General features: G+C 54.9%; 4 protein-coding genes across 4 annotated transcripts; 3 read left to right on the top strand and 1 right to left on the bottom strand.

Annotated features, from left to right (window-relative positions):
* Positions 1–275: 275 nt before the first annotated feature.
* Positions 276–1640, bottom strand: P168DRAFT_243913 (uncharacterized protein; the record flags this gene model as incomplete). The annotated part of the gene is made up of 1 exon (XM_024833893.1): positions 276–1640. The coding sequence occupies one exon, from the start codon at positions 1638–1640 to the stop codon at positions 276–278; it is 1365 nt and encodes a 454-aa protein (XP_024689053.1).
* A 1873-nt stretch (positions 1641–3513) lies between these two features.
* On the top strand, positions 3514–5393 carry P168DRAFT_243908 (transcription factor domain protein; the record flags this gene model as incomplete). Its single annotated transcript, XM_024833892.1, has 5 exons — positions 3514–3712; positions 3777–4020; positions 4079–4613; positions 4664–5164; positions 5229–5393. 5 exons carry the CDS (start codon positions 3514–3516, stop codon positions 5391–5393), a joined length of 1644 nt encoding a protein of 547 aa, XP_024689052.1.
* A 670-nt stretch (positions 5394–6063) lies between these two features.
* Positions 6064–13773, top strand: P168DRAFT_243767 (putative polyketide synthase; the record flags this gene model as incomplete). The annotated part of the gene is made up of 2 exons (XM_024833887.1): positions 6064–6699; positions 6748–13773. The coding sequence occupies 2 exons, from the start codon at positions 6064–6066 to the stop codon at positions 13771–13773; spliced, it is 7662 nt and encodes a 2553-aa protein (XP_024689051.1).
* A 504-nt stretch (positions 13774–14277) lies between these two features.
* Positions 14278–15761, top strand: P168DRAFT_330286 (SDR family NAD(P)-dependent oxidoreductase). Its single transcript, XM_024841569.1, has 2 exons — positions 14278–14595; positions 14655–15761. Exons 1-2 carry the CDS (start codon positions 14526–14528, stop codon positions 15479–15481), a joined length of 897 nt encoding a protein of 298 aa, XP_024689050.1. The 5' UTR covers positions 14278–14525; the 3' UTR covers positions 15482–15761.
* Positions 15762–15994: the final 233 nt, after the last annotated feature.

Below are 15994 nucleotides of genomic sequence, written 5' to 3'. Positions count from 1 at the left end.
GGAGGAAGAAGGCATCACGAAGGGATCTTGAATAGAATGAATATCATTGCGTCTTGTCTTTTTACACACATTATTAGCTATTCTGGCTGTCTCATTGAGCTTATTCCCATTCTCCAGCATATTTCAATTGTACAGACTATTTTCATTCTCCAGACTATCCCCAATCTCTAGTACATTCCCGTTCTCCATACCATTCCCATCCTCTAGCATATTCCCATTCCCATTACCAGCCTAGTCCCATTCATCATCCTAGTACAAGCATTGCAAGAGTGCTCTCAACCGACATACTCGACCAGCTCTCCCCATCTCTCATCCTGTCGGAGCAACATCATCTCTCCCTCTTGCAAACAAAGCGTGACTCCCAAACAGCCCCCTTTTCCCTCACCAGCAATATAGCCCACGGAAGGCAAGGGTCCAAAGGTCGGCCTACGATGCATATCGGGCTTACCAAGCGGGCCGAACTTGGGCGCCTGCACGTGGGCCATACTCGAGCAGGAGAGATCGGTGCGCGGGTTGAACGCGCCGCCGTACGCGATGTTTTCCTTGTTAGGCTCGTTCGCGAGGAAGGTGGCGTAGCTGCGCGCGGCGTAGAGCGTGTTTTCATCAACAACGCGGTGGCGGACGAGACCGGCGAGTTTGGACAGAGATGAGCTGGCGAGCTCGGCCATTGGGAGACGCGTGTGCACGACGCGGACCATGTGGCCTAAGTAGGCGGGCGAGATGCCCAGGACGCGACGCATGTCGAGTGCGCGGTTCAGGTTGCTGATTGTCTCTGGGGTGTAGTTGTCGCCCTGGGCGAGGCGGATGATGGTCAGGCGCTGCCACAGGAAGGCGGTCCATGCGTCGTTGACTGAGACGCTCGTGATACCAGGGGGGAAATCCGCTGGGCGGCTGTTGGCCTCGGTGAGGATGGTGGTCGATGAGACCGGGGGGAAGCGAAAGCAGGCCCATTGGAAATTCGCGAGCGACGGGAAGATCATGGGACGCATGGCAGGAGGTCTCAGCTCGCTGTGGTCCAGAAGAGGCTCATCGGGTCCCAGCAGCGGGATGAGCACGCGGCGATCGCGGTTGGCCTCGTCGAGCTCGAGCGGGTGGATGGTTTCGTGTCTGAAGAGGGTGGACAGGAGATTGGCGACCTGGAAAATACCGTTGCCGTCGATGATGTTGTGCTGAGCCGCGATATTGAGCAGCAGTCCGCCCTCCACCAGGTTGGCCTGGATCTCGATGACCGGAGCGGGATCCTCGTCGCTTTCGACGTAGCGTTCGGGAAAGGCCCGACGAGTGGCGAGCAGAGACCCGGGAAACATGGTGGTCGGACCACTGGCGGCAAGCATGGCCTCGTAAGAAGGCAGCTTATCCGAATGATCTTGGACATGTACGATGCGATGCTCGGGGGCTGTCCATGGCTCATGTGGCGCCACCGTGTACACGCCAGAGTTCCCAACGACGCGGCCTTGGTTTACGACCTTTCCAGCCAGAAAGGGGACGATCGTGACCAGCTGGCGGGCAGCGACTTCGAGAGCCTCAAGAGTCGCCGGGCGATCTTCCGCTTTCAAAGAAAAAGTCAGCAGGATGTGGGTATAGCTCTGCAGAAGAGGGAGCTGGCCGAGAATGTCTCGGATGTGGTCGAATGACGCCATGAGGAAACGATCAGCAGCAAGATGCAAGATTGTGGAGGCTATGCCAGCGAGATACTGATGCCACTGGATCAACAACAGACACGGAATAACGAAGTATGAAACCAGAACCAATACGGAGGGATAGGAATGATGGATGGAGGAGGATGAGTGAGACGGTGGGAAGGTTGTTTGCTGGTTAGAGCTTGGAAATAAATGCCCAGATTAAGAATCTCCCCAGCAATCACTGGATAACTATTCAACGACCGGTCGAGTTGTGAATAGAACTGGTCATACATGGCCCAATGATTGATTCTCATGAATGACAAATTGTCTAGCAGTGACAGGGCTCTGCAGGTGATTCTATCCTGTGAATCACCCCTTTCTGTATAGCTGACACTGCAGATGCCACACCCGGTGTTTCCGAACCATGGAAAAAGAAATCTGCTGCAGGGATACAGACATGTCTACTCCATACAATTGACAGGGGTAGATCCAGGCTCAGTGACAGTTCCGTAGGTTTTTTACCAATCGAAGCATCATCAGGCTTTAGCGTCACTGGCAGCAGAGTCTGTAACAGAATCTATACCAGGACATCCAGGTTATCACCCAACAAAGAACCGAATAAAGGCAGTATGCAAGACCTGGTGACACCCCCACCAGATACCAAACCATTGTGACAGCAATTTCCAACAGATGGTTCCAGGATCGACTGTGCGTTCTAACCTGCAGGATGCTGGCACGGCCCACCAACCCTAATTGCACCCACCACAGGCATTGCCTAGCCCAAGGAGGAGAGGGTGTCACACGTAGTACTTCTTTGGGTCATGACCTGACACAACAGCCATATATTTCCGACCGGTTTGAGAGCCGGCCACACGGCAGACGAAGCATGTCTCACCATGCCTCGTATGGGGCGCCTACTCTGGTTGGATCAGGCGTCGATCTCCCGACGACGGACGGAGCGGAACACCGATTGCCGGTTCCTGAGCACAGATCAGTCATTCGAGAGGTTTATAGCAGCAATAGAGGTTCTCATGCACCTGCGACAGGGTCCAGGGGGACTCTAGTAAGGAAGGGAGAGATGGACGACAAGCACTGACGCTTACCACGACTCTATTTCCCTCAGACATTGCGCACCGCACGGTCGCTCCACAGCAGCATTGTGTTGACGGTGGTCCCTGCCACTGCGGTATGGATACAATGCATGCCATCGACGCCATGCAGGCCCGTTGAGATGCCAATCCACCAGTGATGTACGCCCCTCGCCTGCAAGAAAGGGTCGATATGTGCTCTCAATCGCCAGGCCCAGGCCACATCAGGACCTAACAATTGGCATCTTGTCTGTGGAAGACACACGCGGTCCTACCACTGGCCTCTGAGGGCGCCATGGAGTGATGAACATGGATGGGAGGGACAAGAGAAATAGATATGGGACTGGAGTGAGATGAAGCCAACAAAGAGAAGGCGGAAAACAGACAAAGAAGCCAAATGAGAAAAAAAAAATAAAAATAAAAATAAAAAAAGGGAAGGAAGGAAGAAGAAGCAACTCGAGACACAGATAGGATGGACGAGAGTACGGGATGGCTGACTTGAGGCCAAACCCTAACTTTATAGACATCCCGCAACAGAGATACGAAGGCCTTTTTTCTTATCGTATTAAGCTGCCTTAGCTGGTTTCTTGTACTATACTATCTATACCACACATTTGACGGCGCTGCCACCCCCCCCCCCCCCCCCCGGTAAACGGAGTGGATAGACGTGCCCTGGAGAACCTCGCAGTCTCTCACACCTCACACAGCAGGGAGACCCTGAACCCCCGCCCCTCCTCCAACAATCCAATCCTATTCCATCCGACCCCTAGCTCAACAGGATACACTACCAGACAAGAGCAACAATGGTCTCCTCACCCCCCGTCTCGCGCCAGCGTCCCGGTTCCGCTTGTGAGGAGTGCCGTCGACGCAAGGTACGCTGTGACCGAGGACGACCGCAGTGTCAGGTCTGTTATGAGACGGGCATCGAATGCAAGATCAACACAGCACGACTGCCTCGGGGCCCACGAAAGGGCCAGTTAAGAACTCTACGGACCCGCATCGGTAGGCTGTCCCCATTCCCCTACTGGGCACTGGGAGAGCTTAATCACTGATACTGACAGTGCAGCCGCCTTGGAACGCTGTCTGGCGGAACAAAACCTTTCAATGCACAGCCAGATCCCAACTCTGCTCGCCGGCACTCTGCTTGACGGGGACTCTGAGGAAGATCAACTGCGCGAGATGGCCGTTGTGTCTGATCTGGGGGTGGAGCCCTTCACCGACGAGTCGGCCGCCGTCTCGCAATCCCCCCCGGCGTCTGACTCGTCCCTGCGACAAGGTGGACTGGTATCAGAGCTAATGCGTGCTGATTTGTATGTTACCGAGCTATCAACAGTATGTGGAATGATGGCAGAAGGCTAACGACAGCAGAGACCAGCTATACTTCGACCGGGTACACCCATTCGCCCCCATTCTCCAACGCTGGCGATACCACGCGTGGGCAAAACAGCCACGTAAATGTGACGAGCGCTTGTGCCTGCAGCACGCCATGTGGACGGTCGCAGCGTCGCTCTCCGCGCAGTTCCAGTCGTTTCGTGACATTCTTTACCAAGAGACACGACGCATGCTGGACATGCTGGATCAGCAGAGTCCGCGTCCGGACGGACTAGGCCTGGGTATGGAACAAGCCCAGGCGTGGGTGCTCATTTCTCTCTACGAGTACATGCACCTGTCGCCACAACAGGCGTGGATGAGTGTAGGCCGCTGCTGTCGGTTGGTCTTGGGTATGCGGCTGTACGAGATTGACGACCCGACTAGTCCGATTGCGCTGGCTCGCGATGCGGAGTATGTGCTGGTGGATTGGACGGCGGTTGAGGAGCAGCGTCGGACGTTCTGGATGGCGTATTCGCTGGACCGGTTGATTAGTTTTCACCACGGACTGCCGTTTACGCTTAGTGAGCAGCTGGTTGGTCTACCATTTTTGTACAGACGTAGTGCAGTGCTGATGAGGAGCAGATATCGACTCGTCTTCCCTCGCCCGAGGAGGAGTTCCAATCAGGCCAGCCGGTGCTTGCGCCGTATTTGCCCGAAATCATGGCGCAGTCCATGTCAACTTCCGCGGGTGGGAGTGTGGCCACTCTGTCCTCGTTTGGAGAGTGCATCGTGCTGGCGACGATCTGTGGACGGGCCTTGTCGCATCGCCAAAAGGTCGCTGTCGAGCAACTCAGCGGGACTGGGCTGGCCGATGGATTCTGGACGCGCCATCAGTGGCTGTATGAGCGGTTGAGTGCACGCATCCAAGCGCTCAGTGGTACAACCCAGGCCGACTCGATGGGTGTCTTTGCCCGATTAATTGCGCAGACAATGATCCTTTTCTTACATAACGTGCTTGAGTCGGTGGCTTGGAAGACGGGAGACCACCTGCTGGGGATGATTGAATATGAGCGGTTGTGCGTGCTGGCCGCGCACGAAGTAGTGGGATTGATGAAGTTGCAGGGACAATTGGGGTATTTCAAGGTATTCCTTGTCTTCTCAGTGCCGTTGAAGGCTGTCTCCTGGGTATCACTCTGATGCTTTCTAGGTCCATCCGTTGACGCCCATTCCGTTGTTGATGTGTAGCGAGTTCTTCACAGCCCATAGCTACCTCGATGGGTCGTTCGAACTCTTATTGCAAGAGGTAGTGGAGTGTCTGCAGGATCTGGATCGAGTCAAAAATCCAGTGCACGTCCACAGTCCACTTAGCTAAATCTTGGGTAATTATTATGTCGATATGGAGTTGGATAGAAGTTGGATTGTTCAAGCGATGGAATTAGGGTTAAGGGTATAATATAGTAATAACTTCACATCATTTATTATGGAATCACATTGCCACCAAGACCACAGTCATTAGATCTATAGCACTGTATTTTCTACTTAATGTTCCGCCACTGGCCCGTTGAGTCCACGGCCGTTGTCTTGCAGCGGGCATGCGGATCTTGACTGCTATAACTCCGCTGCAGCAGATCCACCCATTGTCAATCAGGTACATATCAGTCAGAATCCCCACCAGAACAGTCTAAGACAGGCTAAAGATGAATCAGAGGAAGTGACACAACCAGTGGCAACAGGCTGAGACTGGGAGTGCAGCGTTCCCGAGGAGATAACCCGACAACAAACTCCGGCGCGTAGTGATTACGGGCAGGTACACTGGACAATAGGATGAATCAGTGAGGGAACATTGAATGCCACTGCCAATTTTGGTTCATTTCAGTCATCGTGTTTGCCTCGGTGACTGTAATCTATTCACCGAGGCAGACTTTGTATGCTAATGTTTGGTACAGTCCTTGGACCTTCTCCTCCTTTTCCTCTTCCCCTGCCATCTTTCTCCTCTTCTTCCCCATCCCTCTGCCTGATCATAACGAGCGCAATAGGTCAACATGGAACACAAGCTATCCCCTCCTGCAGGAGGCAAAACGGTGCTTCTATTCGGCTGCCAATGCCTCTCCTTCGACGCAAATGACTTCCGCCGCCTCCGGTCTATCGTCCTCGATTCAGACGAGCATTCATGGGTGGTACACGTCCTTGCAGAACTGCCTGTCTACTATCGGACTGCATCAAAATTGGTTCCGCAACTGGGGTCAATCCCAGCCGAGAAGCAGCTGCAGGACTTGCATCAATGGTTTTGTTCCGGCGAGGTCAAGGAGGACTACTTCCCTATCCCATACGTGCAGCTGGCTCCTCTGTTCATGGTATTGCAGTTTACACAGTACGCGCAGTATCTGCATCTGACCCATCCAGAATATGTGTCGACTGGTAAAATCCATTCAGCCGACAGCCCCGTGGTGGAGATCGCAGGCTTCTGTATTGGCTTCCTCGGCGCTGTCGTGGCTGCCGCAGCAGCGAATAGAGAACAATTCCAGGAGTATGCCAAGGTCGCTGTGCGTTTGTCGATGTTGCTTGGTGCCATGGGGGATGCCCAGGAGGTGGACGAGCGATATACTTCACTGGCGATGGTGTGGAAAGCGCCCGAGGCGGAAGAGCAGGTCTCCGTCGTGCTGGAACAGTTCCCTGGGGTATGTATCTGACCCGATGAAAATGAGGTTAGTTCTAACAGATAGTAGGCATACATTACCGTTCACTATGACAATAACCGATCAACTCTGATGTGTCCAAGACACTGCATCGGACAGCTCCAGAGAGCCCTACACGATGTCGGCGTCAACTCCAGTCCAGTTGCGTTCAACGGCCGCTACCACTGGAGTGGGCATGAACGGGCTGTTCATGCCCTACAATCGATGTGTGATACGGCCGTCGGACTGCAGTTGCCAGATCCTTCTCAGCTTATAAAGCCTGTCCGCGACAATGTATCTGGCGACGTAGTCACCAAAGGACCTCTCCACCACCGTGTGCTGCAATCGATCCTAGCTCAGAAATGCCAGTGGTTTTACACATTCTACACCCTACACGCTGCGAACCTGACCTCTCCGGACTCCATCCTTGTCGAATTTGGCACAGAGCGCTGCGTCCCACCCTCGTTCATACGCACCATGCGCAGCCGCGTTGTTCACTATACCGATCTAGAACTGGACCTCCACTCCCGGCTTTCTCCTCTGCACACCACGCCTCCCGTCTACGACGACGACGTCGCCGTAGTGGGCATGGCTTGCCGTGTGGCGGGCGCAGACGATCTCGACGAGTTCTGGCAACTCCTCTGCTCTGGTGAGTCCCAGCACAAGGAAATGCCCGCCGAGCGCTACGAAAACTACGAGACGCCGTGGCGACCCGACGCGATCCGCGGGTGGTTCGGCAACTTCATGCGCGACATCGATGCCTTCGACCACCGGTTTTTCAAGAAAGTCCCGCGCGAAGTCATGTCACAGGACCCACAGCAGCGACTCCTTCTCCAGGTCGCGTACCAGGCCCTCGAGCAGGCGGGGTACTTCCAGCGTGCTGATCCCGACCGCAATATCGGCTGCTATGTCACCTGCTGCACGGTGGACTACGAACACAACGTCAACTGCCATACGGCGAGTGCGTACGCGGCTACGGGATTGCTGCGCAGTTTCATTGCCGGCAAGATGAGCCACTACTTCGGTTGGCGGGGTCCGTCGCTCTGTGTCGATACGGCGTGCTCCGGGTCGGCCGTGGCGCTGCACCAGGCGTGCAGGGCTATTCTTAGCGGGGAGTGCTCGGCTGCGTTGGTAGGTGGGGCAAATATTTTGACAAGTCCCTTGGCATTTGACAATCTTAATGGAGCGTCGTTCGTCAGCCCAACCGGTCCGTGCAAGCCATTTGATGCGAAGGCTGATGGGTACTGCCGGGGGGAGGGAGTCGCCGCCGTGTTCGTGAAAAAGATGTCGGACGCTTTGGCTGACGGCGACACGATCCTTGGGACTATTGCTGCGACTGCGGTTGATCAGAACAATAATTGCACGCCGATTGTCGTTCCCGATGCCGCTTCGCTGGCGGGTCTGTTCACCAAGGTGACGCGACGCGCCCGTCTTCTCCCCAAAGACATTTCCGTGGTGGAAGCGCATGGAACTGGAACACAAGCTGGGGATCCGGCAGAATACAGCAGCGTGCGACAGGTACTAGGGGGCCCGCAGCGCGAGACGTCCCTCGCGCTCGGCTCTGTCAAGGGACTAGTCGGACATACGGAGGGTGTTTCGGGGTTGGTGGCACTTGTGAAAGTGCTGCTCATGATCCACGAGGACCAGATTCCACCGCAGGCGAATTTCCATTCCATGAACCCCCATATTGAAACCAGTCCCGACGACCACATCAACATTCCGAAGCAGACGACCCCGTGGAACGCGAAATTCCGCGCGGCGTTAATCAACAATTACGGCGCCTCGGGTTCAAACGCGTCTATGATTATCACACAAGCTCCATGCAGCAAGGAGAAGCACAAGTCTTGTATCCACCGCGGAGACGTAAGCATTCCGTTCCGCCTGTGTGGGTCCGACGAGTCTCGGCTCCGCGATTCTGCCGAGAGACTCCGCCGCTTTCTCCGCCGCCAAGCCCTCTCCGCTTCCGCCAGCATCGCCGACGTGGCGTTTGCCGCGTGCCGGCAGGCTAACCCAGCGCTCGATTGTCATTTGTTGCTTCGCTGTCGGAGTGTTGCGGAGCTGGACCAAAAATTGACAGCTGTGGTTGAAGGTGGAAACAATGGAATTGTGCAGAAGAAACCCACGCGTCCGGTGGTTTTGTGCTTCGGGGGACAAGTGTCCACATCGGTCGGGTTGGATAGAAGCATATACGATGCCCTTCATTTACTACGCAGCCAACTCGATGAGTGTGATAGGATATTGCGGTCGCTGGACCATCCCGGTCTGTACCCCGGCATCTTTGAGCAGAGGCCCATCGCAGATCAGGTCGACTTGCAGACCAAACTCTTCGCCCTACAATATTCCTACGCCCGCTGCTGGATTGATTCCGGTGTACCCGTGACCGCTGTCGTGGGGCACAGCTTCGGCGAATTGACGGCTCTTTGTGTGTCCGGCGTGTTATCTCTGCCTGACGCATTGGACCTGGTGGCTCGTCGTGCTGCTCTCATACGCCATAGCTGGGGCGCAGACTCAGGCGCAATGTTAGCTGTAGAGGGTGACCGCACAGAGATAGACCAGCTGCTTGCGACAACGAACCGTGGCATCACGGATGCCTTCCCAGCTACGATCGCCTGTTTGAATGGACCACGCAGTTTCACTCTAGCCGGGCCCGCGCGGGTCATCGATGCGATGCAGCAGATCCTCAACAGACCATCATTTAAGCACATGCGAACCAGACGTCTGTCAGTTACGAACGCCTTCCACTCTACCCTAGTGGATCCCTTGATTCCCGAACTCGAGCGCGTCACCGATGGTCTAACCCTTCGAGAGCCCACGATCCACCTGGAAAGGGCCACAGAGCACCCAGCAACAGGCATTCCTCCCTCGACCGTGGTTGCAGATCACCTTAGACAGCCTGTTTACTTTGAAGATGCCATACACCGTCTCGCCGAGAAACATCCCTCCGCTGTATGGCTGGAAGCAGGGTCCAACTCCACCGTCACCCTCATGGCGGCCCGCGCCCTCGCGTCCGTTGGTGACAATCATCATTTCCAAGCGGTCAATTTCACATCCGGAACGGGGTTACAGGGCCTCACTGACGCAACCATTAGCCTATGGACCGAAGGCATATCAGCGACATTCTGGGGGTATCACCCATGCCAGACAGGAGAGTACACGCCCGTGCTCCTGCCCCCGTACCAATTCGAGAAGAGCAGACATTGGATGCACAACAAGAAACTGCCTGTCCAGGCCACAGGGGTTTCCACGGAATCAGCACCCCTGAAAGCATCCATTGTGGTGACATTCACGGGATATCAAGACAAGAACGAGCGTATAGCCAAGTTCACCATCAATACTTCTCATCCAGACTACCACGACGCCCTAACGGGCCATGTCGCCGCGCAGACCGCCCCGCTGGCCCCCGCATCCATGATGCTTGACAATGTTATCGAAGCGCTGCGCACCCTCCCTGAGTGCACTGATAAAGTGCCCATTGTGCGCACCGTCACCAGCGAAGCGCCCCTTTGTCCAGACCCCTCCCGCACGGTGTGGATCGAGTTGCATGCGCAGGATGGAGAGAAGCAAGCTTGGAATGTCAGATATCTCAGCGAAAATAGTGATAAAGGGTCACGGACGCAGGTTCTTCACTGCAATGCCCAAGTCAGCATGCTCCGCCCTGACGATCCCGATCTGCTGGCCGAATTCGCTCGCTACACCCGTCTGTTTCCGCATCGTCGGTGTAAGCAGGTCCTGAACGACCCCGATGTCGACGATATCCTCCAAGGACGCGCCGTGTACAAAGGATTTTCTGAGGTCGTTGAGTACTCTGACCTATATAAAGGTGTGTACAAAATCGTTGGGAAGGGCACCGAAAGCGCCGGTCGCGTGGTCAAACAGTACACGGGAAAGACCTGGGCAGATCCATTCCTCTGCGACTCGTTCAGCCAGGTTGCGGGGTTCTGGGTGAACTGTATGACTGATCGTCCAGAGAGTGACATCTTCATCGCTGCTGGTATGGAGCAGTGGATGCGCAGTCCGCGGTTGGCGGATCCGCACACGCCGCGTCCTGAGCGGTGGGATGTCTTCGCTACACATGTCCCTGGGGAGAATATTTACACTAGTGATATCTTTGCTTTTGATGCAGAGACGGGCGAGCTCGTTGAGGTTTTTCTGGGTATGCAATATACGAGAGTGGCGAAGAAGGCGTTTCGGAAGTTGCTGGGGATGTTTGCGCCTGGTTATGGTGCTACTTCTGCTGTTGACAACTCGGACGAGGTACCCCATGCTGTGCAGAGAAGAGATCATCGAAAAGAGACGACGCAGAAGGAAATCAAAACACCCGACTTGGGTGCCAAAGTAAAGGCCATCGTGGCAGAGTTCTGCGCTGTCGATCCGAAAGAGATTCACGACAGTAACAGCATGGCCGACTCGGGCATCGATTCTCTTATGGCGATGGAGTTGGCGCGGGAGCTGGACGAATCCTTCCACTGCTCAATCCCAGCCACGGACCTGATGGAGGCCGACACTTTTCGCGATCTGGTCAACTGTGTGCGGACTGCGCTGGGTGAAGACGAGCCTGAAGAGGAGGGTCCCTTATCAAGCTCAGAGTCCGATGGGGAAATTGATATGGGGGCGTCGGCAGCCGACTCAGTCACCACCGTATCGTGCGACGAGTCGGAGCTGTATCTCCCACCACAGACTGTTCTTGATGCATTTGGTGAGACGAAAAAACTCACCGACGATTTCCTAGCAAACAACCAGTGCAGCGGGCGCGTGCATATCTTCAATCCCGTACAGATTCAGCTCTGCGTGACGCTCACCCTCGAGGCATTCGAGACACTGGGCTCATCAATCCGCACTGCAAATCCGGGTCAGCGACTGTCTCGCATCGCCTTTGACCCACAGCACCGCGAGCTCGTCGACTATCTCTATCTGCGTCTGGAAGAAGCGCGCATCGTCGACCTCGACGGTCCAGCTGTCATCCGCACGGCGGTGTCCGCCCCACCCAAGAGCAGCGCCGCCCTTATGCAAAATATTGAGCGAGCGTACCCTGAATTCGCCGGCGCCAGCAGACTCTCCTTCTATACAGGCAGCCACCTAGCGAACGTCCTCCGCGGAGACCAAGACGGCCTACAGCTCATCTTCGGCACGAAAGAGGGCCAAGACCTCGTGTCCTGGATGTACGGCGACGAGCCCCACAATGTAGCAGGGTACAAGCAAATTCTAGACTTTATCCAGCGGGTTGCGAGCAAGTTGGACAGCTCAGACAATACCGGTCCACTAAAGATCCTCGAGATGGGTGCCGGCACCGGCGGTGGCACGAAGTACTTTCTTCCTAGCCTGGCCAAACTAGGCGTCCCTGTCGAATACACCTTCACGGATATATCTCCTGCATTCCTAGCTCAGGCGCGTCGTCGCTTCAAGGAGTATCCTTTCGTGAAGTACCGCGTGCATGACATTGAGAAGGGCCCGGCAGAGGAACTGTTGGGAACCCAACATATCGTCATCGCGAGCAATGCAGTGCATGCCACGTCAAATCTACAGGATTCGACGGGGTTCATGCGACAGGTTCTTCGTCATGATGGGGTGGTGTTAATGTTGGAGATGACGCAGCCTGTATTCGCCATCGACATTGTCTTCGGTCTATTCCGCGGCTGGTGGGTGTTCCGGGACGGACGCACTCACGCTATTACCAGCGAACGTCGCTGGGAGGCGGATCTGCACGCTGCTGGGTATGGACATGTCGATTGGACGGATGGGCACTCGCCTGAGGTGAACGTGCAGCGGGTGTTGTTCGCGATGGCGTCTGGGAAGCAGCGTGATAAATTACCCGTCTCCATCGCGCAGGCAGTTGGCCCTCTGGCTGGGGTGGACAACGTACTCAGAGACCGGCTTACTTCGGGGTATGTTCGGGCTGGCGTGGACGGGCTCACCTTTGACTCGATCGCCTTCCCGCGCAATGCTAATGAAGCCATAACGGTGCTGGTAACAGGTGGCACGGGAAGTCTGGGAAGTCATCTCGTCGCGCATCTTGCGCGGATGCCGTCGGTACACCAGGTGGTCTGTCTGAATCGGCGCACCACCATATCCGATGCCACAGAGCGACAGAAACAGGCCTTGATTGAGAAAAAGCTGTCCCTCTCACCAACCGAAATGGCCAAACTCTGCGTCATCGAAACCAACACGGCCGACGCACATCTTGGCCTCCCGCGCGACCGATACGAAGGTTTAACGGCAACAGTAACGCACATCATCCACAATGCCTGGCCCATGAACGGGGCGCGCGCACTGTCTAGCTTTGAGCCCCAATTCAGCGTAATGCGGCAGCTGCTAATCCTTGCGAAGGATATCTGTTGTCAGGGTGTGAAGCCCACCTTCCAGCTTGTGTCGTCCATCAGCACCGTCGGGTACTACCCACTTCTCACAGGGCAGGCCATCGTCCCTGAAAGACCGACTCAAATTGCACACGTTCTTAACAATGGCTATGGCGAAGCCAAGCTCGTCTGCGAGCGTATGCTCTACGGAACCCTGCTCCAGTACCCCGATCGTTTCAGCGCGATGGTTGTCCGACCGGGTCAGATCAGCGGGTCGTCGAGTACGGGGTACTGGAATGATGGGGAACATCTTCCTGCGCTGATCAAGTCTGCAGAGACGTTGAGGGCGCTTCCGGATCTGAGGGGGCCGTTGTCGTGGACGCCTGTAGATGCTGTGGCTACTTCTTTGGTCGATCTGCTCTTTGTCGAGTATCCTCGTGCTGTGTACCATATTGATAATCCGGTGAGGCAACCGTGGGAGGCGATGATCCCTATCTTAGCCAAGGGACTGGCGATTCCAGTCCAGAATGTTGTACCCTTTGCGGAGTGGATCCAGCGTGTGAAGAACTTTCCTGGGAGTCGGGAGGATAATCCGGCGGGGGTCATGGCGGACTGGTTGGAGGCGAACTTCGAGAGAATGTCCTGTGGGGGGTTGTTGCTAGATACGGCACAGGGGGTCGAGCATTCTCCTGCTCTCAAAGATGTTGGACCTGTTGGAGAGGAAGTTGTTCGCAAATATTTGGACAGCTGGATACAGAGGGGATTCTTGGCTGGGCCCTATTAGCTGGTTCTGTACTCGCTGTTTAAACTAGCTGTCGAAAATCGGTGACTTATTTTATAGGAGAGTTTTTCTCGAAATAACAGACTTCCCACTGGGTTTTGAAAGGTATCTGGCACTTTTTCACCAGTAAAGTCATTCTATATTCTACAGTAAGCCCTAATAATCAGAAAGGTAACTGCCTCTCTGCGGCAAAGATTGTCCGAGATGGAGGTCTCTTGACGAAGCCCATACCTGACAAGACTGTCAGCTGGTCATGAGCCGTCAGGGACCGCTTGTCACTATCATTTCCTTGCAATGGACCTATTTCAGATTTATCTACGACTATTTTAACATGGGCATGTTATAACTCCAGGAAGAACTCAAGTGGATTGGTTGATGTCAATGGGAGATACATGCAGAGGCGCGTGACCGAGAAGCCCTAATTCAACCATCTACAATCTCGGGATGAGCCTGGATAGACCATCCAGTAATCGACTACAACGATACTACACCGATATCCGAGATGCAGCTAGCCAAGATATTACCCAGTGACAGATTGCTTGGCAGTCACCGTGAATGATCACTTCCACTTGCCTTCACTGCATCCCAGGCAGGGATTGCTTGTCTGGGTGACTGTGGGGTCATCGCACAAAGAACTCGCCATCATTCCCGAGTCATTGACCAGTCATTCATGGAATTTGCCGGCTATATATTCTCCTTTTCTGCAACTTGAAGTTTCTTTTTCTTCATCTTCTATCCATTCATCAAGCAGCAGGATGTCCCTCAACGCCGCATCCCTCTTTTCTGTCCAGGGTCTCGTCGCCGTCATCACCGGTGGTGGAACAGGTATGTCCTCATGATCGATCATCCATGTTCCTACCCACTAAGTCAAAGAACTTATACAGGCCTCGGCCGCACTATGGCCCTCGCACTCGACGCCAACGGTGCCGCCAAAGTCTTCATCCTCGGTCGTCGCGAGCAGACCCTACAGGAAACCGCCGCGCAAGCCACCAACAAGACCATCATCCCCGTTGCCACTGACATCAGCTCCCACGCGTCCCTCGAAGCCGCCTACCAGGCCATCGCGGCGCACACCACTCACATTGACCTCCTCATCGGCAACAGTGCCGTGCCCGGATCTGCTGTCCCCCGCTTCAATCCCGACGGCTCGCAGCCCACGCTCACCGAGTTCCGCGACCGCCACTTCGCCAAGTCCATGCCCGAGTTCACCAACGTCTTTGACGTCAACGTTACCGGTAGTTACTACACCATTCTCGCTCTGCTCCCTCTCCTCGACAAGGCCAACCATCGCCGTGTGTTGTCGTCCTCTCCCGACGAGCTTGCTCCTCCCCGTCCCCAGGTCATCCTGATCTCCTCCATCGGCGGTATCCTGCACCACCCGGCCAGTGTCGCATACGGGCTCTCCAAGGCGGCTGTGTTGCACATGGTGAAGGTCATGTCGGCTTTGCTGGCGCCATACCTCATCCGCGTCAACGGCATCGCCCCGGGTCTGTTCTGGACGGAGCTCTCACGTCCGCTATTCCGCACGTTTGGCATCAAGGGACGTGGCCTGGCGGATGGGTCGGTCCCCGCGTCAAATATTCCCATTACTCGCGCTGGGGCACCTCAGGATCTGGCCGGTCTGGTGCTGTGGATGGCGAGTGCATCGGGCGGATTTCTGAACGGAGATAGCATTGTGTACGATGGGGGCAGGAGTAAGGTGTCGCTGTAGTGTCGTGGTGTTTACATTAGGGGTGATTGATGAGGGACAAGGGGCATTTTTTTAGCGAAAACTCGCCTTGGGCAGCGCATGGGCTCGAGTTAACACATCTCGCTATTGGATGTCTGTTTCTGCGAGGCTGAGCTAGACAGCGCCGATCCATGATCTATCTGTGACTTGATTACTTCATACCTTTATTCCACCTAGACAGCATTTTTGTTTCTTCCAATTTAATTTTTTAGTTTATATTAGTTATTAGGTTTGTTTTTACCGATAATGAAGATGATCTACGGCTTGACTGTGATGGGACCTTGCTAAGACAAACAAGTCCATAGAAGCAAAGTTCACTCTTGATCATTGCAGCCTAATCTATCCATGAGCCTCCACCCCGATCCGATGATCATTCCAAATATAGAAATATAGATTTAACCTGGGGCAACGTACAGCCTCGTCGTCTAACTAAATTCAATCAATTGCGGGCTTATCATTCTATCCCCTCCGCCCACATACAAAAAGGCCGTGGTT

This window comes from Aspergillus campestris, assembly GCF_002847485.1.
Source record: "Aspergillus campestris IBT 28561 chromosome Unknown P168scaffold_14, whole genome shotgun sequence".
NCBI lineage: Eukaryota > Fungi > Ascomycota > Eurotiomycetes > Eurotiales > Aspergillaceae > Aspergillus > Aspergillus campestris.
Note: the sequence above shows the minus strand (reverse complement) of the source record. Positions and strands in the feature narration are given on the sequence as shown.